General features: G+C 40.0%; 4 protein-coding genes across 7 annotated transcripts; 2 read left to right on the top strand and 2 right to left on the bottom strand.

Annotated features, from left to right (window-relative positions):
* Positions 1–278: 278 nt before the first annotated feature.
* Positions 279–6196, top strand: LOC144650041 (RNA-binding protein NOB1-like). The gene is made up of 7 exons (XM_078509683.1): positions 279–510; positions 2418–2551; positions 2730–2786; positions 2946–3452; positions 4343–4440; positions 4994–5138; positions 5698–6196. The coding sequence occupies exons 1-7, from the start codon at positions 294–296 to the stop codon at positions 5959–5961; spliced, it is 1422 nt and encodes a 473-aa protein (XP_078365809.1). The 5' UTR covers positions 279–293; the 3' UTR covers positions 5962–6196.
* A 680-nt stretch (positions 6197–6876) lies between these two features.
* Positions 6877–18480, bottom strand: LOC144650040 (carboxypeptidase D-like). Of its 4 annotated transcripts, none has more exons than XM_078509682.1 (3): positions 18328–18480; positions 8521–9414; positions 6877–8276 (listed from the first exon to the last, which is right to left on the bottom strand). In XM_078509682.1, the coding sequence occupies exons 2-3, from the start codon at positions 9402–9404 to the stop codon at positions 7697–7699; spliced, it is 1464 nt and encodes a 487-aa protein (XP_078365808.1). In that variant the 5' UTR covers positions 9405–9414; positions 18328–18480; the 3' UTR covers positions 6877–7696. The 4 variants fall into 4 exon arrangements, with proteins under 4 accessions (XP_078365808.1, XP_078365806.1, XP_078365805.1 ...); XM_078509680.1 differs by lacking the exon at positions 18328–18480 and adding an exon at positions 11307–11778 and having other exon boundaries at positions 8521–9409; XM_078509679.1 differs by lacking the exon at positions 18328–18480 and adding an exon at positions 11322–11778.
* Positions 12552–14969, top strand: LOC144650039 (uncharacterized). Its single transcript, XM_078509677.1, has one exon. The coding sequence runs from the start codon at positions 13185–13187 to the stop codon at positions 14820–14822; it is 1638 nt and encodes a 545-aa protein (XP_078365803.1). The 5' UTR covers positions 12552–13184; the 3' UTR covers positions 14823–14969.
* An 806-nt stretch (positions 18481–19286) lies between the features above and the next one.
* Positions 19287–21722, bottom strand: LOC144652751 (C-type lectin domain family 4 member E-like). The gene is made up of 3 exons (XM_078512807.1): positions 21381–21722; positions 20846–20963; positions 19287–19769 (listed from the first exon to the last, which is right to left on the bottom strand). The coding sequence occupies exons 1-3, from the start codon at positions 21714–21716 to the stop codon at positions 19342–19344; spliced, it is 882 nt and encodes a 293-aa protein (XP_078368933.1). The 5' UTR covers positions 21717–21722; the 3' UTR covers positions 19287–19341.
* Between the last annotated feature and the right edge of the window lie 2061 nt (positions 21723–23783).

The following is a 23783-nucleotide window of genomic DNA, read 5'->3' as shown; positions in this document are numbered from 1 at the left end:
TCAGCATGAATATACCGGCAGCATCTGCCCGAAGCCCCGAGGGGGCAGACGAAAAAGATCGGCGAGGGAAGCGAGCCGAAAAGGGCCTCTCCCTCTTCCTCCTTTCTCTTCTCTCTTCTCACTCTCTTTTGGCCCCACCCTCGACCAGAGAGCCTGTTCACAGGCTACTGGGGCATGGTACCCCTGCCATGCGCCAACCTACCCTCTCCCCCCCTATTGCGTTGTGGTTGCGCAATATTTTTTCTCGACATTTTGGTCAGCGGTTGTTAATCCAGAAACACGAGGAAACCAAGATGGCGGAAGGAGCAGAAAGCAGTGGCAAAATAAAACACATTGTGGCGGATTCGGCTGCCTTCTTGAAGAATGCACCGCTTCACGAAATGTGTGAGAATGTGTACACAATTGAAGATGTTGTAAATGAGATCAGGGATGCGACAACTAGGCAGCGTTTGTCGGTATTACCTTACAACATTCAGTTTAGAGAACCGTCTAGCGAGGCATTACACGCTGGTAAGATTAATTTAGCAGGATTCTGTACAGTAATTGTAACCTCTAAAAAATCAAGTGGTGTTGCTACAAGGCTGCTATCAAAGACACGGCTGTGTCTTGTAAATTGCTTAGAAGCAACTGGGGGGAAAGAGAGAATAGGAGAGTCAGTACTCAGTAGACACTTGCCCACTATCCAATAAATATTATCATGCTATCTACTAGATAGTGATTTTATATACAGTGAATCCAGGCTTCCTTTGATCAACTAAGGTCTGGTGATACCTGACATACACTGTTTTATGGTAACACCTCACAAATAAAAAAACAAAAACAACCACAAAACCCCAACATTTTCTGGCTCAAAGGCGTGAGACTTTTATCCTGAGAGTGCCAGGATTTCCGAAGACAGCACAACCATGTCCGAAGATTTCCGAAGACGTCTGAAGTATTCCGAAGATGTTCCGAACATATCCTGGTTCCAGTCCCAGGACTGGTTTTGCTAAACACAACCTCGTTCCCAATGCTTTTCTTGTCAAAACTCGGTTGATATTTTGGGGAAAGCATCGTCTTTTTACTGCATTTTTTATGGAGTTTTTGTTTCTTGCATTGGTTTGAGTTTACATTTTTTGGAAAGTATTCAGGGCTCGAAAATTTTTCTGAAGTCTTTCTAGCCGTGGGCTAGCTGGAATTGCTACTTTACTAGCCCAGAGCTTGAGAGCTCTAGCCCAGTACACATTTGTTGTGTAAGTCAGTTTTATGCTTAAGCACACACACACACACAAAAAAATACTCTTCAACAGATCAACGCAAACATTTGAAGTGCCACTAAACAAAGGGCTGGATTTGTCCGCTAAAGATGGATATTTTTGACAAGTTTGGCAAAACATTGCACCCTTTTCCTTGTCATACACCACCAAGGGCCATTTTGTTTTCCACTGTGAAAGGAACAACCGTTTTCGCTGCGACATACATGTATTTCTTGTTTTTGGTCTGAACTTCATCTGCAGCAGTTGGCCCATCAGCTCTATGCTTATGCTGATCTTGAGCAACACTATCTCCTTTCTTTTCCTGTGTGAAGCCAAAGTTCAAGATCGAGGCTCATTGAAAGAAACAAAGCAAAATACGTTCGTAACATCCCACATGCTAAGGACCAAAGTGGTTCCCAGACTTCTCCCATCCACATAGAACGCCTTGCGAATATTCTCTTCAAATTGCGTACTCGCCGACTTGTAAACCCACTTTTGACTCCTTCATGGCATAGGTGGTAATAGATAACAATACTACTGACTTTTCATGAAATTAATTTCATAACAATCATCTTTTCTTAATATATATTTTAATGTAGATCTTGCCAGTCAATTCAACAACTTGGCTTTTAAGTGACTTGCTAGCCCACTGGGCTAGCAAAGTACTTTATTCACTAGCCAAACGAACATTTTCGCTAGCCCTGGGAGTCGGGCTAGCGGATTTTTCGAGCCCTGGTCTTTCAGTTACAATTGGCGTGAGATCGAAGTTTTCAACTTGCAGGCGTGAGAGTTGGCAGGTATACCATGTGTACCCCTGTTTCCTTCAGAAATGCTCTACCCTCTATGCGCTCAGAATTCCATAATCAGAATTTTCTTGACCCGAACAAAAGCTAAGTCAATTCTGAAAATGACTTTAAAATGATCACTCCATTAACACACTGACCCACAGAGCATTCTTGGATGCCCATTTGTAACTAACAAGAAATTCAGGTTGCAGTCCGAAATTAGTTTTCAGAGTCAACAATAAAAAAAAGAATTAAAACAAAGCAGTAGTTGTAGCTTATTCATGTAGAACTGAATTCAAAGTGGTCTGGATTGATTCTGCCTAAAAAATGGACAATATTCTAAGGCAATTCTATTAACTCATACATGTATAACTAATACATGCTTGTTATTTCACAGTGTCAGAATTTGCCAAACTGACAGGAGATTTCCGAAGTCTTTCTGCTGTTGACTTGAGAGTTTTGGCTCTGACTTACCAGTTGGAGAAAGAGCACTGTGGAATAGACCACATAAAGACAAGACCCACCAAACAGGTTAGAACTTGTTTTATACACTTAACTGAATGAGCTTAAAGCAGATCTTGAACTAGTAAATTCATGAGCAAGGAATTTGAGCTGAAAGGATGCAGAATAGGAACTTTTACAAGTAAACTGATGTGCAAGGGACTAAGATGCCATATATTTTATAAACAACTTTTTTTTTTACATGCAGGTTGAGATCACTCAAGGATTCACAGGAAAGGCAGTTCCTGGGTTCTTTGTGGAAAAAGTGAGTGTGCTTTTTTTGTTGATGCCTTATGTATCTCTGATATTCTTTGTTATTAATATTAGGCTATGATAAAACATCTGTTACATGAGGTAGTTTTATTTTGATAAGGGCTTGGTAATCTGAATAAGATTACATTATTCTGTTTCTTATGCTTTTCAGAAGCCAAAAGACGAGAGTGAAGAAAATGAACTGAAAAATGAAGAGACAGAAGAGAACACTGCAGAGAGTGACAGAACAGGCGACAAATGTATATTAACAAACACAGATCAACAACATGACAATGAACTAAATACGAGTGATAGGAATGAGGAAAACATTGTTGATCTTTCAAGAACTGAAATAAGCAATACTTCCAAAAATGACGAAAACAGTGAATCAAGTACAGCGAAAATAACAACTGGAATGGAGACTCTAACTACAAATAATGCCACATTGAATGATTCTAGAGATAATGACGAGGGATTTGAGGAAAATGATGATGAGGATGTTGATAAGGATGATGATTTGGACAGCAACAGTGATGGCGATGATAATGATGATGACGATGATGGCTGGATTACACCTGACAACATAAGCCGTGTCAAGGGTCAGATGGGGAAAGGAACTCTTGACGCAGTCCCAGCTAATGTGACAGTGGGTTGTCTTACGACTGACTTTGCAATGCAGGTAAAGATTTTGATTTCAACCCACTGTGAATAAGTTACTTTCAGTGCTAAGCTCTTGGCCTTGTCCACACTTATCCAGATAAGTTTGAAAATGCATCTTCTTCTTGGCGTGGACAGCCAAAACCTGAGCCAAAACAGGAGAGACATCACATTTCCAAAATACAACATGCATGTTTGATATATCTTCTCACACTTATTAATAATTCATCAAGGTAAAAGAAAGAAAATCATAACCGTGAAGGAGGTTTGGATACCTGGTCTTAATAAGCATAGATTTTTACAATTTTATTTCTCTGTTTACCATACTCTGTAGTTTTTGTTTTGATTGAAAGATATATCAAACATTTGAGACAGGGTTTCAATGGCTATCCAAACACCTCAAATTTTGTTAAAAAATATCTGCTTCATGTCGTATTTTCAACTGTCTTCTTGGTGTTTGGATATCCCAATGAAACAACGTCTCTTGTGTTTTATATATTACTTCTCAGTGGAAACTAAAACTTTAAAGAAAACAGAGAACTAAAATTGTAAAAATCTATGTCTGTTAAGATTATTTCGAAACCACGATCACAGTTCTGATTTCCTTTGCTTTAACTTGATGAATTATTGAGAAACCTATGTCAAGAATAAGTTTTTAAACTACCATTAACTGTCTTATTCACTCACTTCATGTATACTTTGCATTTCCTTGCATCTATCCCACAAAACTGTACATCGGCATAAGACAGAAACTCCCATCAAGGCAAAAGAAAAAGAGAATTTGGGTGTGACGGTTCATACTTAGATTGCAATAAACAAAGTATAATACGTCTGATATCAATTTCATGTCCAATTAATTCAAACACTAGTAGTCATTTGCAGTGTTATCAGAAGTGTTTTGTCTTATTTTAGAATGTATTGATCCAGATGGGGTTCCATGTGATTTCAGTGGATGGCATGTTGATCAGGGAAGCCAGGAGCTATGTGTTAAAATGCTATGCCTGTTTCAAGTACGTTAAAATTTTGTGTTTTCTATTTGCCACAAAATAGTTGAATAATGCACCTTGGATAATTAATTGTAGCCAAATTTATAAAAGTGACAATTAAAAGGTAAGAAGCGCACCGTTAATTTTTTTCTGGTTTACCAAAAACATCTTATACGGAAGCTTATGTATGTGACATTTGATGTTTTATGATCTGGACCAGCAAAAATTGCCAAAAAGATTGCCCAACCAATTGATGACTCATTGAAAGCATCTTGTTCAAGACCACTCTTGCTCTGATTGATCAAATCAAAAGATCTGAAAAGTGATCAAAAAGGTGTTATTATTAATATTTATTGATACAAACCTTCAAGTACTGTAGAGTATTGGAGGTTACTTTATTGACTAGTAATGTCTAAGATTGAAATAAATATTACAACTAGAACAAAGTTTCAAAGGCAATTTTGTGCAGCCATTACCTTTCAAATTAAACAACCCATTGATATAAAGGGTTTAGAAGGCTGAAGTAAGCTGTTTGAGTCTTTTTATCCAACGATCCTTTATTATTATTTTATTTCAGAGTTACAAGTCAGTTGCAGAGGAAGTTCTGTCCGTCCTGTGGCAACAGCACTCTGGTCAGAGTATCAGTCAGTGTTGACGAGAATGGTGTAACTCATTACCAATTGCCAAACAGAAAGAAACCTTTCAACATCAGAGGCAAAAAGGTAATAAACAGTGTAAATTTGCTTCAATATTTCTTCCTTTACAGCTGATAAGGCAAATCAAGTGACCTGCTAGATTTGGATTGGCTCACATTTTAAGCGTTACTTCTGGGTACTCCAAAACGTGGCTACTGGATTAAACTTTAAATCCAGCAACAAGCGGCCGTAACAAGGTCATTGCAGTAGGGATGGATAAGGGAGCAGAACGTCACCAAACAAAAGGTTTAATGAGCAGAATAATAGCTCTGCACTTGCGTTTAAGTCTTGGTACATTTCATGGCTGTTCTATGAGAAACAACAATGTAAAATATTGCATATTTTGGAGACCGTGAGCCACGACGGCTAAATTCGGAGTTGAGCACTCTCTTTACATATTCAGCTGAAGGTAATTCTTATAGCGATTGATATACTGAATATGTCTGGATAATCGTGAGATTCTTGAGTACAATATGATAGGTGATGTTAAGATGGGTTGAATTTATCAGCAAATAGCAATATGCTGTTGTTGGGTTTTTTCATTTTTCTCGTGATTTTGATTTTTTTGTCATTCTTGTTTTGTTAGTACCCCCTTCCCCTGCCGAGAGGCGGTCGTCACAGTGAGAACCCAGTCCTCACAGAGGATCAGCCGCGCGGTCAGCACCGTCTGCCTCGTAAGAAAGATAACATGAATGTATTTGATCCTGATTACATCTCACGAGTTTCGCCATTCGCTGCAAAAGACGTAACAAGCCGCGCCTCTCAGCTTGGATATCACTTGAAAGGTGGACAGAACAGAAGGAATCCTAATGAAGTCAAGAAAAAAAGTGCGCGGAGTAAGAAAAAGTGAGCTGCCTTGTGTTCGCGGTCAAGTCTCCCGTCCCACTCCCCCTTCGTAGTCGCTACTTGGCTAATAACGCAACACTCCTCTCCAGGGGAACTGGGTAACCAGTCCCTTGTCAGCACGCACAGGAATCCCACACTTGCCGAGGATAAGCAAAAGGATAGAACTGTCGCGAAATATATTTCGAGCAGTAATATACGCATACTTGAAAAAGAAATAAACGTATTTGTCGTGAAAGGTGCCTGCGAGAGTTTTGCATTTGCTAAACATTCCTGTTGACATTTTAACGTGCCTAACTTTATTCCAGACCCCAATGTTGAATCAGACAAAATAAAATCGTTTAATGACTACCCCAAGAAATTGAAAATTATAAGTAAAAATAGTAGTCATAACGGTTTAACAGAAACTATTCCAATCCCATTTGATCCATTCCCTTGGATGTCTCGTTTGTTTGTTTGTAGCCGTCCTTTTCGCTCATCCCTCAAAATTTTAAGTGGTTTCCTTCCACCATAGTTAATAGAGAGAAATGGTTTTGAAGCTCGGCAAATTTTGAAAGGAGCAAACAAAGATCCCAACATTTTGTTGGAAGGTTTACGACCGTGTACAATCTTGTTTTACACTCACACATTTTGGTTGAATTACTTAACATGTTTCTATTGGTTAGTTACTTTAAGACACATCAAAACCTATTGTGTTTTGTGCACGGTCAAGAGCCCAATCCGAAGCTACTGTTGTTTTGGTTGTTAGATCAAGTAGCGCGGAGTCTAGGACGGGTGTCGTTGGTAATGTTAGAGTTCAGGCTCCTTAGCAAACGGGACCTGTGAGAAAGTCTGGTAGCGAGCGAGGCCTGGTGCACAGATCACCGGTAGTAACGAGGTGTCTATGCCCATACTTGGATCATGCTTACGAATTCTCAGACCATAGAAAAACCTCATCCTTTATTAATCCAGAAATCTTAGATAAATAATGTTTCCAGCAATTGGTAATTGATACACCAGTAAAATTATTTAAGTTTGACATGTTTGAAATTTATTATATGATACTCAATGTGAGCAGGAAATATGGAATCAGCTGAACACCCCAATAACAAAACGTACGAGCATATAAAGTGAAATAAGAAAGAAGCTCTTATAAACGAGATATGTCATGCAATGCGCATTAGCCTTAGCTCTAACTAAAAAATCTATCAAGTTTTTCAAGTGTACGGCTTGAAATTCATCTTAATCTCTACCTATCTTAACCTGCGTTATTCGATCAGTCTTTAATGGTTTCCCGGGAATGGTTTATCAACTTGGCATTTTTTTCCTGCCGTAGTAAATTGCATATTCAGATTTCTTTCTATCTAAAAATAATTTTAAACACTGCCAAAAAGTGACCGAAGCTTGCGTGACATAGCCCCAGTATAAGATTGTCGGCGTTTACATGAAAAATGAAAAAATTCTAATAAAAACAAAAACGAAGAAATTTCCTATTTTAAAAAGACAACAAGCTAAACACCCGCACAGTACCGAGCTAATGCTAAATCATAAGCCACGATTGGTCCAGTTAATAAATTTGGACCAATCAAACAAATCTAGCCTGCGAATACAGCCGCCTCTCATTCCTCCCGCTACTACGTGCGAATGAGAGGCGGCTGTTCGCAGGCTAGAACAAATCCAATATTATGACAGTTATCTAACAAAAGTTATGAGACCACTGGAAAAATAAAAGTTCTAACGATAGTGGGATACGTCTTGGTTTATCAATTTAAAACGGCAACTAAAACAAGGCAAATAACACTAGCAATGATAGAAGGATAGCTCACAACAGAAGCAGATTTTTTGGGAGATTTTGCTGAAAGCCGTAACTTATCTCTGTGCGTTACAATTGAGTGAAATGACACATTACTCGCTGGTTTCTGCGGCTCTACTCCCGGGTTTATCTTCACTGCGGCTGGTCGACGCTTGTTGAAATTCTTTGCCCTTTTCCTAACTAGGGTAAAATTTACAACTGTTGGTGCATCAGAGAGAACGGTCACTTTCTTCTTGGAGTTTTTATATTTCCGTTTAGCCACACGAACTGTATAATTTCCAGGCACCAAAAGGCGCCAGTAGTCGCCATCCTTGAAGGTCTTTATCTTCTTAGCGCGATTCTCAATGATGATTCTTGCCCCTTCAAGAGGACGGCCCTTCTCGTCCACCACAAAGCCCCTTATTCCTGTCTTATGGACCAGTTCGACGTACTTGAGCAAGGCCTCGCGGTTTGCGTACCAGTAGGGCATAATGTAAAGAGCTGGGGGGTACTTACAGCAACCAAGTTCCAATGTGATCTCAAAGCAGTTTCTGAAAGGAAAAGCACGGAGGTTATTATCTGCTAAAGAAATAAAAACACGCCCAAGAACACGAAGAATACGTGGGAAGCGCTCGATAATGCACGTGCGTGACGTATGCCGTGTGCTTTATGGAAGCAAAATGAACTCTAACTGACCAATCATAGCGCGCGCAATTCCTCGAACATTTATAAAATCACTTCTTTGAACAATTAAGGATTTACGTTTTATCAAAGCCATACAAAGGGTTACCGTACGTTTTGTAATAGTTGTAGTCCTGCATTCCTCCAGATATTGGGTACCAGGCCGCGCCGTTTGTAATCCCGTCAGGAAACCTCTCTCTTCTCTGGATTGGACATTGAGGATACCCCTTGTGCATTGTGGGATGCGCCAGTGAGTATACTTTAGAGATAGTGACAAAAATGTCATCATCCGGGGAACTGTAATATACTCTAGTTCCAGACCTCTTCAGTTCTCTAGGAAGGTTATCAAAGGGATAATTCACTACCAGTGTCCCTCCGTGTAAGTTTGCAGACAGAACAAATGGCTCCTGATGAATCCAGTTCATAACAGCTTGAGTCTCAGGCTGCAGTTCATTCATTTGTCCGTCGTAAGGATCAGGAAAATTCCTGTTCAAATCCACACCGTTTGCATTGAACCTTCCCCTAACACTCGTACAGTCTCCTTCCTTGGAACTCTCCCATCCATCAGGGTTCATTGAAGGTAACAGATGCATCCTAGTCGTATCAACAAGTTTTGTAACCCTCTCGTTACGTCCATAATTTGAACACAGATAATCAGCTAACAAAAGAAGCATCTCTCGTCCGACAACCTCGTTTCCATGCATGTTTGCCACGTACTTGAACTCAGGTTTGCCAGGCATATGTATCCCAGGATTCTTTGTAATCTCCAGTACCCATAATCCTTTGCCTTGATATGATTTTCCAATTGAGTACAGCCGGGTTATATTGGGGTAAGTCGCTGCCAAAGCTTCCAGTACTTGATGTAAAGCAGTGTTGTTATGGTGAACAGCTTTCACTGGTAAGATATCACACTGCACCTGGTGCAAGCCGTAAAGAAGGTGTAAAACTACTGCTAGCCACAAGGTCCGCCATTTTGAAGTTGGCGATTCACGTTCCATGTCTTGTGCTCTAAAAAAGATCAATAAACACAACCTAATGTTAGGTAAGACATTACCAGCTAAGGTTAACTCTAACCTACTACTTCTTTTCTTTTACGAAACAAAATCAAATGGAGAAACGGTTATCACCCGTTGAAGCAAGGCCATAAGAAAAATATAATGATCTGCCTGAATTGAAAAAAAAAGGTTATGACGTGGCAGCCTTTGCTCCCTTAGCCCCTCTATATAGACATGTAAGAGAATGCGCGCGCTTAGAAACTGAGCACAGCTTGTAGACACTCTTAAGACAGGTTTTTCGCAAAAGAGCAAAATGTGTTTTTCGCTTATTTTTAAAATAGCTCGAAATCTCTCTTAAATCTGTAGTAAGCCACCTTAACCTAAAAGAGCCTTCGAATATCAAACGCACAAACAATGTGCTGTCTTCACGACTGATGTTTTGGTCAAACTTCACATTGCGGACCTACAACATTACAATCTTTGCCTGGGTTGCTTCATCTTTCATGCACCTTTACCGATTTAACAATTCAAAGAAGCTTAGACTGATTTTGTGCCTCTTCTGTGCTGTGTAATAACTGAATGGCAGCCAGAAAAGCTAAAACTAGGAATTAAAACTTAAAAATGCCAATACGACTGATTTAATAGAAGAGCTAACAGTGCGGACATTTTTTGTGATCACTTAATTAAGATTGTTACCAATCTGCTAACCACAAACTCCTGTTAAGGGATTTTTCGCCTCAACTCCAAAATGGTATTAGAATAAAAATCATGGCAACTTTCCTTTTACTAAAACAAGATGGAAACTAAGCATATCATGTACTTATAGCATCAATGGATTATGTTTTGGGAACTCCTAATAGTTTTACCGGATTTCCTTATTTTAATAAGTCGTCACCTTGGCGAAATACTTTGCATTTTTATGGCATAAAATACTTTTGTTTGTACCGACGATATAACAGAACGTAAGATTGTTCACGAACTTTTTTCTTTTCATATCGCAGCGGCGCCTTTTCCAAACGCTTACATCTGTTTTCAGATTGAATTTTCTTGTGCAATACCATTGATCTTTTTTGACAGCTATAATAGCTGTCAAAAAAGACAGTCCCCGAGCGCTGCGGGCGCGGGCACAAATATTTTATACTCTGCTGAAGGCAACTACGGCTTAAACTAAATTGTTATGAACGGCAGAAATGTAGAAACCGTGGTATAAAATAATGTTACAAAATGAATAGTTTATGTCGTTTATTTGAGGTCACAAGCATATCATTTCTTATTTTGATAAAAAGTTACATTTGAATGACAAAATGACAAGAAAAAACGATCAATAATGACCAGGTCGCCGCGACCGAGGACACATTTGTAGAATGATGTGACCACAGAGAACGGCAGGCACGCAATCTTATGTGTAGTCATCAAATACCGACATTCCAATACAATGTCATACATCAGCGACCAGTCGCATGATTGCTGTAGGATTGCACAGTCTATTACAACGCACACGGGAGCCGTGCAATACTCTACGCTGTCGCCGTAGAATACCCAGTACACTGATGTAAAACATGTTTCAGAGTAACAGAAACCAACTCAGAATACTTTCTTACGAGAAAAATCAACCCAAGACATTTTGCTATCAAAATACCACATCCTCCAGATGTTGGAGATTTCCCTGAAAACATGTGCTCACTTCACTGGCGGATTATATTACCCTGAGCTACTAAAATTATCTCCATTTACGAGTATTGTGAATAATTCTACGAGCTTCATTTGAGTAAAATTAAGGCGCTTGCCTTCTTACTTACAACCAGCCGTAAATCTAAAGCTTGGAGAGTAAGCGAGTTTTTTCTGCATTATAGAGCGTGACCATACCCTAGAAAGACCTAACAATTCTTCATTCAACAACTTCAGTGGCCTCTGACTTACCTTGTCTGAGAGCAAACGCGAAGCAAAAGCCGGAATCGCTTGTTGTTTTAAACTAAATGCTGTTGATCTTCGTCTCTCCAAACTATGTCGAACGATAGAGCGAATTTCTATTTGCACTACAGCGAATAGCAGCTTGCTCACTGTACGCTCATCACAACTGAGAAGAAAGTTCTCGCTCGCAAGTGATTCAACAACACGCGCTTGTGATTTGATCTTTGTCGCTCTGTTTGTTAGATCACTTCCGGTGCCTCTCAAACCACAAAACCGCCAAATCTGCTCTTCGCCTCACTAAGAACAATGGCGACAACGAAGTCATTACAAACATTCATTGTTTAAGAGCCTTGTGGCTTGTTATTCCTGGTGAGATCAGCCAAGAAATAAAACAAATGGTCCGGTTCTCAGTTTCGACTCAGTTGCATGTGTTCTGCGGTAGTTTAGAGTCCAAACTAGGCTAAGTACTTGAATTAATATAATTGAACTTTGGTCTGTTACATACACAGACTACACACCCTCGCTAAAGATAGGACTGCGCATTTTTTCTGCATTTAAGTACTGCTCTATCGACATCATTACTTGATCGTCTTGAGCACTGCTGTCACACATGGACTGGAAATTCCATTGTTCATTTATCACTGATGCTCACTTCCTGCCTTACTTAACATCCCTTTAAACAGAGCTTTGTAACTTGACCTTCAAACGTTCATGCCATATTCATGCCTGATTCATTAGTAAATTATTTTATTTACCCTTTTGGCTTCTCTCTAATTAATAACTCGGAGTAGCAATGTTTCGAAAGTGGTGAAGAAGGGCAGTGTGGGCCTCTCGGCAGGGAAGGAAGGAGGATGAGCCGCGGGATAGGGTATGGTTTTTCTCAGTCCCTGAGGGAATATCCTTTTGCCCCACACATTAAAGTATCTTGAGAATTTTTGCATGCAAACCTTAGGGCTTTAACTCCAAAAAGTATCTTTGAACTGGAAATTTTACATCCTTAGTCAGGGCTGTTAGCTTATAAAAATGTTTTAAAGACAGTTTTTCAAAGATGCTATAACGCTCTGAGCTATAACGTATTGATCTTCATTTGGAACTCGGTGGCTATCCCTGGCTATACTGAAACTCAAACGCTTGAATGACACGTAAGGAAATATATGCTATAATAAAAAAAAGGCTTAAATATGTGCCTTAAAGTTTATCAGCGTTCTCCCATGGAAGTCAGGGCATTTAGTGAAAGCCTTGGCGGAAACAGTCCCCTCGGCGTCACACAGATATCTGACAGCGTTTGACCCATCAGCATCTGATCCAGCTCCCCTCCCTCCCCCTCCTTGTGGACTCTCCAGCTCCCACCCCTGGATCCACCTTTTTCATCCTAATCTCTCCTTCCCGTACATTCTACTCCTCACACCGTCCCCTCTCAGCACTTTGATGCGCCACCCAGGAGACCCTCCTCGACAAACAAAAAAGTGCTTTGTGACGTCCCATGATTATCCCATCTTACGATCATCTCATGATGATCCCATGATCGAAACGTCTGTGCCTCTGTCTTGTAGGGACTGTCACAGAGGAGTATCAAATGGTCTTTGCGAGCATTTGCGAGCATGCGAGCACAGCGTTTTTCTTTGCGAGCACGAGCATTGACAAAAATTAGCCTTGCGAGCAACGAGCACTTTTCAAAAACCTACCTCTACTAAAAACCGAGCATGCGAGCACTTGTAAAAATATGCGAGCCACGAGCAAACGAGCACCTACTAAAATTTTGCGAGCATTGCGAGCACTGCGACATTTTGAGGGACCATTCTTGACTCCTTCACAGTATAGCAGAAACCTGCCTTTAGCGTGCAATCTAGGTTTTTTGTACAACAACAAGCAATGGTCTCCCTCATCACAGCTGTGTTGAAGGCCACTGTAAGCTTGCTTGTAAATAAAGGCCGAGATTCGGCAGTCGACAGACTGAAAGAAGGCGATGTAGCAGAAGAACAATTTCGCAACATGATTGTCCGTGAACTCGACGATATCAAGTCCAAGCTGGATGGATTGGCAAGAAAAGATCTACTGACAAGTATCTGCTTATTCAAGGAAGGAATTGTGTGCCTGTATAAAGTGCTGGATGCATCAAATGGTGGCGAAGGTACAGCGACTGAACAAGGAGGACAAGGAGAAGTAGGAACAGCTGGTATCAACACAGTTTCGCTTGTACGGAGAAGTGGGCTGCAAAACGCCTTGAATGACTCTGGTAGAAGGGCGCTTTCTAAAGCAAAGAAGAGGTTTGACGATTCTAGGATCAAAGCAATAGAGGCGTTCAATAATGTCGCTCTTAGCACGTCTGATCGGATTTTAGCAATGCAGTATCGCGTAATGTCTACGATACTGGAGGAAATAGACAATCCCAAAGATGCTATCGCAGCGTGCAAACTGTGCCTTGAAGAGTTACACTCCATGCCAGCAGTTATCAAGAGTTTTAAGATCGAAGACACAGGAGGGTTTTGGTCCTGGTTTAAACAAGGTGAACGCCAAGAAATTCTGGAGTCCGTTCGTTATGTAAATCGGGTCGTATTCAGAGTCACGGAAGTGGTTGACGGGATTCTTAGCAGAGAATTCGATTCGTGGCCCTGTGTAAGTATCGGAGGGAAAGAAGTAAATACCTTGAATCAATCAAATTGTTTTCATTTACGTAAATGTTCATGGTCGTTTGGACAGCAGGGCGAAATCGAGCACAAGCTGGCACGACCGTGGAGAATCACAACAAACACCCAAGGACATTTCATAGTGGTAGATTATTTTGACATCAAAGTTTTCGGCTGTGGAGGAAATTTTTTGCACTCTTTTACAATTTCTGACGCAAAATATGGAGATGTGATTAAGAATGTTGCTACTGACTGTGACGACAATGTTTATGTACTTTCAAAGAACTCTTCGATACACGTGTTTGATAAACAAGGCAGAATGCGTCGATATTTTCAACTGGAAATGTGGTTTGAAGGCAACTCATTAACAGTGACTTCGAACCAAACAGTTTTTGTATTGGGATTGGAAGGTTTCAACTGTCACGTGACAAAAGTGCACATGTACGAGTCTGATGGACGGTTTGTGAAAAGCTTTGGCCGCGAACAAAATTTGGGATTTTCATCATGTATCGCTGCGGCCGGTGATGATGAAATCATGATACTAACGGATCGGCGGAGGGAACTCGTACCAGAAGTCGAGGTGTTCGATTCACAGGGCAACCATCTCCGTAAATTTCCGATACTGGGTTTTAGTGGTGGTACTCTTATGACATTTCACCTGCCCACTGAACACGTGATCATCGCAACAAAATTCTCCTTCTGTGTAAGAATTTTAACGTACACAAAAGACAATAAACATTCCCGATACATTCCCCTCGACTCACCTCGAAAGATCCGTTCCATATTAGGGATAACAGCGACCCCTGAGGGCCACGTTGCTGTACTTTGTACAACGGAAGGAAATGAAAGTGAAGGAGAGAAAACGGTGGTTCTCGTTGTGTGAGGAAAGCCGACACATTTCTTGGAGTAAAACTTGTCTCGCTATTTCTTAAAACTCTCTTGATGACGAGCTGAATGATTGTAGATGCCGTGACAGTGTCGACAGCGTTACTACCGTCCAGACCGTCACTAGGAGAGTAACGCAACGTATTTTGTCCCCGGGGGGGTACTCCCTATAATGGCCTATACGGGGAGGCTCCGCCCGAAAGGGGTACCTTTTTCAGGCTCCAGGTATATAAAAGGGTAGGGATTTCACAAATTTAGGTATATAAAAGGGTAGGGAAATCTGTCATAATGATATTTTAAAAGGCCTTTACATTAAATATTTCGAGCAGACGCAACTTTAGGCTGTATCGTCGTAATTTATTAAACGCTACATAAAAATAACAAGAAAACTTTCTGTTTTAGGTAAATGTGATGTCGTGTAGGTATATGAAAGGGGTGCCTTTTTGCAATAAAAAGTATACAAAAGGGGTACCTTTTCTATCAAAATGGTATATAAAAGGGTAAGGGGTTAGATCTCCGGGCGGAGCCTCCCCGTACAAAACTTTTTCGAGTACCCCCCCCCCCCCCCCCGGGATTTTGTCTAATAAACATTTGCATAGAGAACCGTTGCGTGAACGCCCGTCAAAAAACGGCTGCCAAAGAGGAAAACCATTTCAGTGAAAGACTTTAAAGGTGAAGACTGCAAACGTTTACGACGTTCTAGTTTGCATAATGTGTTTTTGAAACAAACGCAATAACGAGCTAAAAGTAGTAGTCTACACGGTAATGTTTGTATATTCAGGATGAATAATTCCGAGTGGACGCATTGGCTTTAATATATGTGACCGTATGAAGGCAAGAGGAGAAAACACTAGTTATTTTTTTAATATTATCCTGTATGCTATCAGCGGATTCGTATTTTCTCGATTCATAACACAACAAACAGTGGCAACTGTACAAGATATTTTTAAAGTTTTGTTCGTTTGGGCCCTACCCCAAAATATCTATAATTGAGGCGTATCATTTGTATCAAAATTTTAGATTGTCTAATGAAAACAGGTCTCGACGTAATAATGTCGTCTGTTTGTTCTTATCACCGCCGTATTAGAGAGTCATGCTGTGTACCGAATTCAATAAAAGTAAACTTAGAGTTGATGTCAAAATCCTCAATGAGTGGGCAATGAGTTTTGTAGAAAGAACATTGCCATTGTACAATCACCTATTTTATAGTAAAACAGGGAAAATATGTAAAACGGTTAATCGCCGGTGCCAGATAGCAGGTGCGAACACAACGTTTTATAAGATCGACATTTTTTAATCTTTCTAAAACTTTCAAATCGTATTGGAATGTCGGAGTGTTAACTGTTTTTTAAGATGTAAAAGTGTTGAACTCGGTGTTTCAGCAACGGAATAAGTCAGTGATAGAGAAAGGTGTGAATATAGTCACCAGTACCTGTAAATTCACTTACCTGTAAAACTCAGCTTGTTCAAGGTCACTGAGGCGTGTGAAACTATTCAATTTTACCTAAACAATAGCAGAGTGGAAATTCTATGTGCCCACCATCTGTTGTCCAATATTTGGTTTCTCCATAAAGCCACTTTTGTTAGCTCGGTGAGATATCTTTGTTTCTTCTGTTATAGAATTGCCTCATGTTAAAACAGGTAGTTTGTTTTTAGAGCGATTTCATGTAAACCAGTGCTACATTCTTATGGATACCCCTTCAAACCACCCCTGCCCTCCTCTCCCCTCCCTCCAACAGGTGCTTCATTTTCTCAGCAATTTTAAAGTTTGTAAGAAATGACATAAGTTAAAACCCACATGTCAATCTCTATCGCAGTAACTGCTGAAAAACTTTTAAAATTATTCATTCGTTCGTTCGTTCGTTCGTTCGCTCATTCATTCATTCGTTCTTTCGTTTGCTCGTTCGCTCGTTCTTTCCTTCTTTTGTTCGTTCGTTCGTTCGTTCGTTCTTTCTTCCTCTTCCTCGTTCCTCGTTCCTCTTCCTCTTCCTCTTCGCTCGTTCGCTCGTTCGCTCGTTCGCTCGTTCGTTCGTTCGTTCGTTCGTTCGTTCGTTCGCTCGTTCGTTCGTTCGAGCGTTGACTCCAGTCAATGTTTAGCATACTGAGCTGAACCAGGGCTCTCCGTATTAAACAGATATGTCGCTAGTTTTTCAATATTTTCAAAGCACCACTGCAATTTACAAATCCAATGCGAGCGCTTTGTTAAAGGGTATGAGTTGCGATCTCAGGCAAACTAAAAGTTGGCAGCTATTACGTATACCGTGGTTTAGCGATAAACATACCCGGAAAACATAGCAAAAATAAGCTGTTGTAAGTTGTGTGTTATAAAGAATTATTACCCCAAACAAGAAATAAAGTCTTCTTCTAATGAATGGAGCATTTAAGGGAGGAAAAATGATCAGTGGTGCTTTTGTAAAGTTAAAAAAAAAATAGGTGCTCATTTGACCGAGCTAGCTGGGCAAAAGGGGGGTCTGAAACATACCGTAGCAACCTCTTCTCTGTTACAAATAATTGTAAATTTATAAAGTAATTGCTCCCCGTGATTGTTGAGTTATATAAGTATGTGTGAATTTTTAAGAACACTCGAGAAGTGCGAAAAGCACTTAGCTGCGCCTCGTATACTTCTTTATGCACTTCTCTTGTGTTCTTAAAAAATTCCCACGTGCTAAAATAGGCAGGTAACCCCCTCATGTAAACAAGCACTAAACTGTGCTGCAATGCAAAAAGAATATACACGAAATGATCAGATCAAATCACAAGACTACAAGAACAAAAGACTTATTCTCTTGGGAACTTTATATAATGTTCTTTTAATACTGTATGTTACATAAAGTGCTTTTGGAGTCAATGATTTAATTTACCGAGCACATACCTGCCAACCTCCAGAGTACAAAAATCTGGAGACGCCTAGAAATCTTTGCATTGTAAGTGCTTTGCACTGTCAGTGCTGACTTCTGTTTGTAGCTTTTTATATAAGAACGAAAGTCTAGTCATTCTTGGAGAACGTAAATATGGAACAGTGTCAAACTTTCTTGATGTATTTTGTAACTTAATTTTCTTGATGTATTATGTAACTTAAACTGCCCGCTAAGCAAAGCTAGAGAGGATTTAACACTCCTGATTATGACATTATTGCTTTATTTGTTTCAGACAAATGAGGTCTTCAGTAAGGCAAAACTCCTTCTATTGAACTATTAAAGTAATAATTTACCAACTGAGTGTTTTATGCCAGTTAACTTGTGCTACTCTGTCTTTATTATGATGCGTACTAGAAATAAACGTAAACAAAGCTCTTGGGGAACTACAGTGCCACGAAAATTCGCCAAAATGACTGAGGCTACCACTTTGTGAAATACAGCATGAAGATTACTGCCCTATTTGTAATGCAATCATGCCAAACCAACGTTCGACATATTTGAAGTTGAATTGCTAAATAAATGTGACCTGGATTCGTTGATTGACCGTCATATTAAATTAAAAGAATCTTAACCTTGAAACCTTACCTTAACCACCTGTTGCCCGCTTCAGTGACCTTGTTTTCCCGCCAAATAACTCATCGACCCGTTTAACGCTTCGTTTAGTTCCCTTGTTTCAACAGGTTGTGTTCGGCTTTTGTTAAGTTATTCATTCACTCCCCGTATTTAACGAGAAATGTTCATGGTGGTTAGTCGAGAAAGCAAAGTTTCACTAAAACAGCAGTGCTATATTTAGATGAGATAATCTTGCAGAAATAAAACTCAATGTAAACATTTTTGACATCTGACATAACAACTCACTAAAACCACTTGCTTTAACTGAATTTATTTGCACTATGGTTCACATTTTACAAATTAACGTAACATTTCTCTGTGCGAATTAATTTCTAAAATATCCGGTTATCTTTATTAAAATATTTTTCTTCGTTTTCTCAATGTAATTGACGATTGTGACTCCCCCGACATGAAACTGACACTGAAACATTGATTGTTTCTGATTGGCTGTATAAAGTTTCTCCAGCTGTGTAGGGACTGGATCCAAGAATTGCCGATAGCCATAAGGTTGCATCTTAGACGTGAGATGTCCTTCCATTTGTCAATTTACTTGATGACACTGTTGTAAATTAGTTTTATAAACCCTTTGGAATTACACTTCTATGTTGCAAAAACTGCTTGTTTCCGGGAAACACAAGACAGATGGTTTGGTCCAAATTATAGCTTTGCAGCGTTTTTCACTTCTACTGCTGTCACTGTCACTGTCACTGTTACTGTTGCTGCAAGTGGCTACTGCTTCTGCTGCTCTTGCTATTGCTACTGCTACGACGACTATTGAATGAGGGATCCAGTTTTACTTTTCTGCAAAATTGTTTGAGGTTACAAGAGTCCCTCAAATAGTCCGAAGCAGAATTACACATCGCCTCTGCTGTGTGGGATTAAATTCTTCATAAAATATGTAGAAAATCGCGGCTTCTAAGAACTTCAGTAATATGCAGCAGTCTAGCCGTCACAAAACTATAAAATGCCAAAAATGAAATAGCCGCCTCAAATGGAATTTTTCTGGCAAAGAATAACTGGAGCTGTCCACCTTTGTGCCTCGGACAAATCGCAATTGTTGTCATTCCACCTTCCTACCCTATGTAATTCATTAAATGTGTGGGCACATTTCTCAAGTATGTAGTTCGGTTCTCCGCTCGCCCATGCAGAATACTGTCCCGCTAGCGGAGTGTCATCGATCCAGTAAAACTTAGTGTCAGCCTTTCTGTAAAGTCCAAGCCACGCTCCCCAGCCTTGGACTGTTTGTTGTTTCCTTACCAGATCACGTGTGAAATTATTCTCGTTTTCTGATCTGATTATTGGAAGATCTCCCCCAAGATTTTGGCAAGTGGTTCGAGCGTCGCTCCATTTGAGGGTTGGAGTATCGATGACGTGATAACACGAACTTCCATGTCGAACCCAGTCTTCTGGACAATCTAATCGGGATAAATATGAAAGAGAGTCAGATACGTTTACGGTGAAAAGCAAGAGAAGCAGCCGTTTTCTCGCCTGAAGTTTTCGTCATTTCAGGTTGAAACAACGCACAAGCAATCGGCTGCCTTCGAATTGTATTGAGATTGAAGCTTCTTATTAAGATTACTTCGTATTGCAGGGAACCTTCCCACTTCCTTTTCAATTGCTAGATCATTACAAGCACTCGCTCCGCCCCTTCCACCGTTTCATTCCTTTTGAAGATCCCCCGCAAATGACGGAGAGTTAGTCAAAAGTAATCCGCGACGCGTCGCGGGTATTTTCAACTCTCTTATTAGCGCTTTGAAATTTCTCAGCTATCAATTAAAAGTTCAGCCGATTTGTCTGCCATCAGTAATTTTTGCAAATCTCCGAACTCAGCTATCATATTAAAAACGCATCATTTCTCAGCTATCAAATAAAAGTTTGATCAATTCCCAGCTGACAACCTACTGTCGCGAGAAGGTAAACGCGAACACGTGATCGAATAAATGTCATTTAAAAATCTTGTCAGCTGACAGTATTTATAGAGCTGAGTGGGGGCGCTTAAACATTTTGACGAATGACAAGTATAGCTTTTTCTGCCAACATTTAATTATGGTGCGTGTGTTTTTTTCGACAGGTATTCATGTTGAAGGGCTGCCTTGATATTGTTTGAGGAAGGAAATGAACAATATTGTTCTCAGGAAAACTTCACCGTCACGTCGAGATAATCGGCTCAAAAATTGGGGGTTTTCAGCAAGAAGATTTGCTAGGAAACAATATTATTGTCGGGAACGCATGTTTTGCCATCGGCAAACACGAGCTGAATGAAAGTTTTCTTACGAAAAGTTACTTTCTTTACTCGAAACCTTTATTTAGTGTCACAAAAATAATTTAAATAAATAAACGGGTGGGATGGATAGTATGCAATTCAAAAAAGTCGCTTGCTTGCATTTCGTTATACCTTGGTTCAACCGTTATAAACATTGCACTGCATAGAAAAATCTCTTCTAATAACTGCTTGTTTCTGACTGTATGTAAAGTAAACATTCTTAATTACCCATTTTAACTTCACAAGTGAGTCCGGTCCAAGGTGGTTGGCACGAACATGAAAACGTTTGTTTTTCCTTGTCAGGCAAACAAGAACCACCATTGAGGCAGCTGGCGATTAAACATCCCTGAATAAAAAAATATAAACATTGTGAATGGCAAAGAAAAGCTTAAGAAAGCAGATCCAAACATGCCAGTACCTTTCTGATTCAACTGGATTCAGTTTTTGATGAATAAAACAAAAGCACTATGTGACTTGTTTCGACCGGATGACTTTTTTAATAATGTAGATATATCCATGAAAACATGGCGAAATGAGAGCGAAATGAGAACCAAGGAAGCAGAAATAAAAGATCTACAAACCATCTCATTTCTGTATCAGAAAGTCTCGAAAATTCGTACAGTCCTGCGAGCAAGGAGCTCAAAACACAAGAGAGCGAGAAACTGAACATACTAAAAAAGACTTCCGGACTAACTAGCAGGGAACTGTAGCCAAAAAGGCGCCGGGTTACTGATTTAAATTTAAAATTACCAATCAAGTTTACCTTTAAAACCATTGAGAAAGTAGCTCCCTGCTGATCCCGAAAGTTGGTGTTTTTATCGACAAGGGAGATAGCATGCTTGTTCAGTTCACAAGTTCCTTTGCCGTCCTTTTTTAATGACATCTTGTAGTTTGTAGAAGTACACCACTCGTTTCTTATACATTGTTGGCCGCAAGACAACAGGCTTGGAGATTCAAACCGTTTGATAACGTATCCCTTAAGCTGCTTATTTTCCAGCGTTCTGAAGTATGATGAACGAGAAAATGTGTGTGTTTCTTCAGCGGAGAAAACGACGGTGGCTTGAAACAGGAAAATAAACAAAGTATTTTTTAACTCCATCGCCCACCGAAGTCAGCAGAATACGAACTGCGTAGTTTTTTTTAATAATAGCTCAGTGATGGCCTGGCCCGAGGAAACAATGTTCCGGGAACAAAGGGTATCACGCATGCTCATAAACTAGTCAACATTGTTTTCATGGTGGTTTAACTGGGCAACATATGTTTCGGAAGCAAAATTTGTGTCCGGGAAGCAAAAGTGTTTTTGACCTGAGGGAAAAACATTTTCATGTTTCTGAGTAGCAAAATTTGTTTCCGCAACATATGTTTCCCGCGAGGCTACACTAGGAAACATTTGCATTTGCCTCCGCAACAACGCTTGTGCAACGATGTTTTCTCGTTTAGGCAGGCCTTAAAGAGCCAATTAAAGAACTGGCGGCAGTTGTTCAAACGGTGGATAACGCTATTCACCGCCCGGGCACCGGATAAATCGCTATCCAGTGGATTAGTTTTAACCAGGGTGGGGGGAGGGGGGGGGGGGGGAAGCAACTTCCCATACATTCTCTTATATGAAATCTGAGCGATGCTCTCACAACTTGCAAAGCAATCATCGGGGCGGTAGTCAGCGGATGTCTCTAAGGCGCATGAGCAGCTCCTTTCTTTGTGAACTTGCCAAAACAATAACAACATGGGACCAGTGAGAGAGTTCGATTTTTTTATATATGTAGTAATAAAAAAGACTTTCTAAGTTTTGTCTTAAAAGCAGCGAAAATTTCTCCGGAAAGGTTCTTGGTGTCAATATGTGGTGTTTGTTATGAAATAAAACCATCACGGGAATGGTAATGAAAACGTGGCGATCGAATATTCCCGCGCTGGTCGGAGCTATTGTTCTTGCTCAATTGTTTCGAGGTTGTTTGTTGACTTGGTCTTTCTTTGTTTTACTTCATTTACAATCCCCATGTGGGCCAGTTGAAAATCGTGGTACAAACATGTCAAACATTTGCATTTCAGCACTGAAAAGTAGCACGGCATCACAAAATTCTGCGTTCTTAAAACTACGCGACGATGAAGAAATTTTCGGATAAACACGCTGCTTTTAGATTTTTAGTTAAGAGAATTGAACCCCTTTATAATAAGTGATTCCACGGCATAGCAGCTTCCATTTCGCGGGAAAAGATTGCCTGTTGCATCATCGTCCAAAAACCGCTGACTACATCGTGAATTGATCGCTTTGCAAGTTGTGAGAGCATCGCTACTCGGTCCCAGACCTCGTTTCTTCCCCCCCCCCCCCCCCCTCTGGTTTTAACTCTATCTTCGGATGTTTTGTAACGCATCGCTGCTGTCAAAAAGATGTCAGCATTATTTCAGCTAGTTTCGTACGTTTTGTAAATATTTAGTGGGCAAACATTTTCTGTTTACCTTCACGTATTTTGTTTTTAATGCAGAACAAATGAACATGATTTTTTTGGCTAGATTTTTAAAAAAAGAGAATTAAAAATAAAGCCAATCAAGACTAGGGCCTTTCCACAAGTTGCTCGAGATTTCCCAAAAGGTTGCCGTTATTTCTCAAAAAGTTGCTCAAAAGTTGCTGCAAAAATCCCAAAAAGTTGCTTCTGATAATAAAAGTTGCTCGAAAGTTTCTCCAAAAAATCAGCTAAAACGCTGCTTTTTATCATCAAAAGAAATTTTCTAAATGTATGCTAATTTTCCTTTGAGGGTTAGATTTCTAAGCAGTTTTCTGCAATTTTACAGCAAAAGAAGTATCTAAACAACATATTATGGGGAACATTTGTTAAATAACAAGGTTTTCTTTAACTGGGAAAAATCGTGAAGATATCGATGGCGTCATGTTTCCTGACGAGTTTTGTAATGTTTTAATGCAGAGTTGAAACGTCTTCAGATGTTCCTCGAAACTCTTCGGCAAGCTTCGTAAATCTTCGGGAACGTTCGTTTGGCCTTTGAACAACTCTCGGATAATCTTCGACGATCTTCGGGCTGGAAACTGCTCAAAATGCAACAAGTTGCTTGAGAGGAAAAAAGTTGCTCAAAGGAGAAAAAGTTGCTCGAAATATGAAAAGTTGCCAAAAAGTTGCCGAGCAACTTGTGGAAAGCCCTAATCAAGACAGCCGTA

Source organism: Oculina patagonica, chromosome 4 (genome assembly GCF_052425735.1).
Source record: "Oculina patagonica isolate OP01 chromosome 4, crgOcupat, whole genome shotgun sequence".
In the NCBI taxonomy this organism is placed as follows: Eukaryota; Metazoa; Cnidaria; class Anthozoa; order Scleractinia; family Oculinidae; genus Oculina; species Oculina patagonica.
The sequence above is the reverse complement of the archived record's forward strand: the minus strand, read 5'-3'. Positions and strand labels throughout refer to the sequence as shown.

Excerpts from the sequence above, each read along its gene's own strand:
- LOC144650041 (XM_078509683.1), top strand. The coding sequence starts at position 294 with ATGGCGGAAGGAGCAGAAAGCAGTGGCAAAATAAAACACATTGTGGCG. Across the intron at positions 511-2,417 it reads TAGCGAGGCATTACACGCTG|TGTCAGAATTTGCCAAACTG; the intron begins GTAAGATTAATT and ends GTTATTTCACAG. Across the intron at positions 2,787-2,945 it reads CTGGGTTCTTTGTGGAAAAA|AAGCCAAAAGACGAGAGTGA; the intron begins GTGAGTGTGCTT and ends TATGCTTTTCAG.
- LOC144650040 (XM_078509678.1), bottom strand. The coding sequence starts at position 11,249 with ATGCAGAAAAAACTCGCTTACTCTCCAAGCTTTAGATTTACGGCTGGT. Across the intron at positions 9,415-11,196 it reads AGATTTACGGCTGGTTGTAA|AGCACAAGACATGGAACGTG; the intron begins GTAAGAAGGCAA and ends GATCTTTTTTAG. Across the intron at positions 8,277-8,520 it reads GACTACAACTATTACAAAAC|AAACTGCTTTGAGATCACAT; the intron begins GTACGGTAACCC and ends TTTTCCTTTCAG.
- LOC144650039 (XM_078509677.1), top strand. The coding sequence starts at position 13,185 with ATGGTCTCCCTCATCACAGCTGTGTTGAAGGCCACTGTAAGCTTGCTT.
- LOC144652751 (XM_078512807.1), bottom strand. The coding sequence starts at position 21,716 with ATGGAGTTAAAAAATACTTTGTTTATTTTCCTGTTTCAAGCCACCGTC. Across the intron at positions 20,964-21,380 it reads CTTTCTCAATGGTTTTAAAG|GGATGTTTAATCGCCAGCTG; the intron begins GTAAACTTGATT and ends TTTTTTATTCAG. Across the intron at positions 19,770-20,845 it reads CACTTGTGAAGTTAAAATGG|ATTGTCCAGAAGACTGGGTT; the intron begins GTAATTAAGAAT and ends TATCCCGATTAG.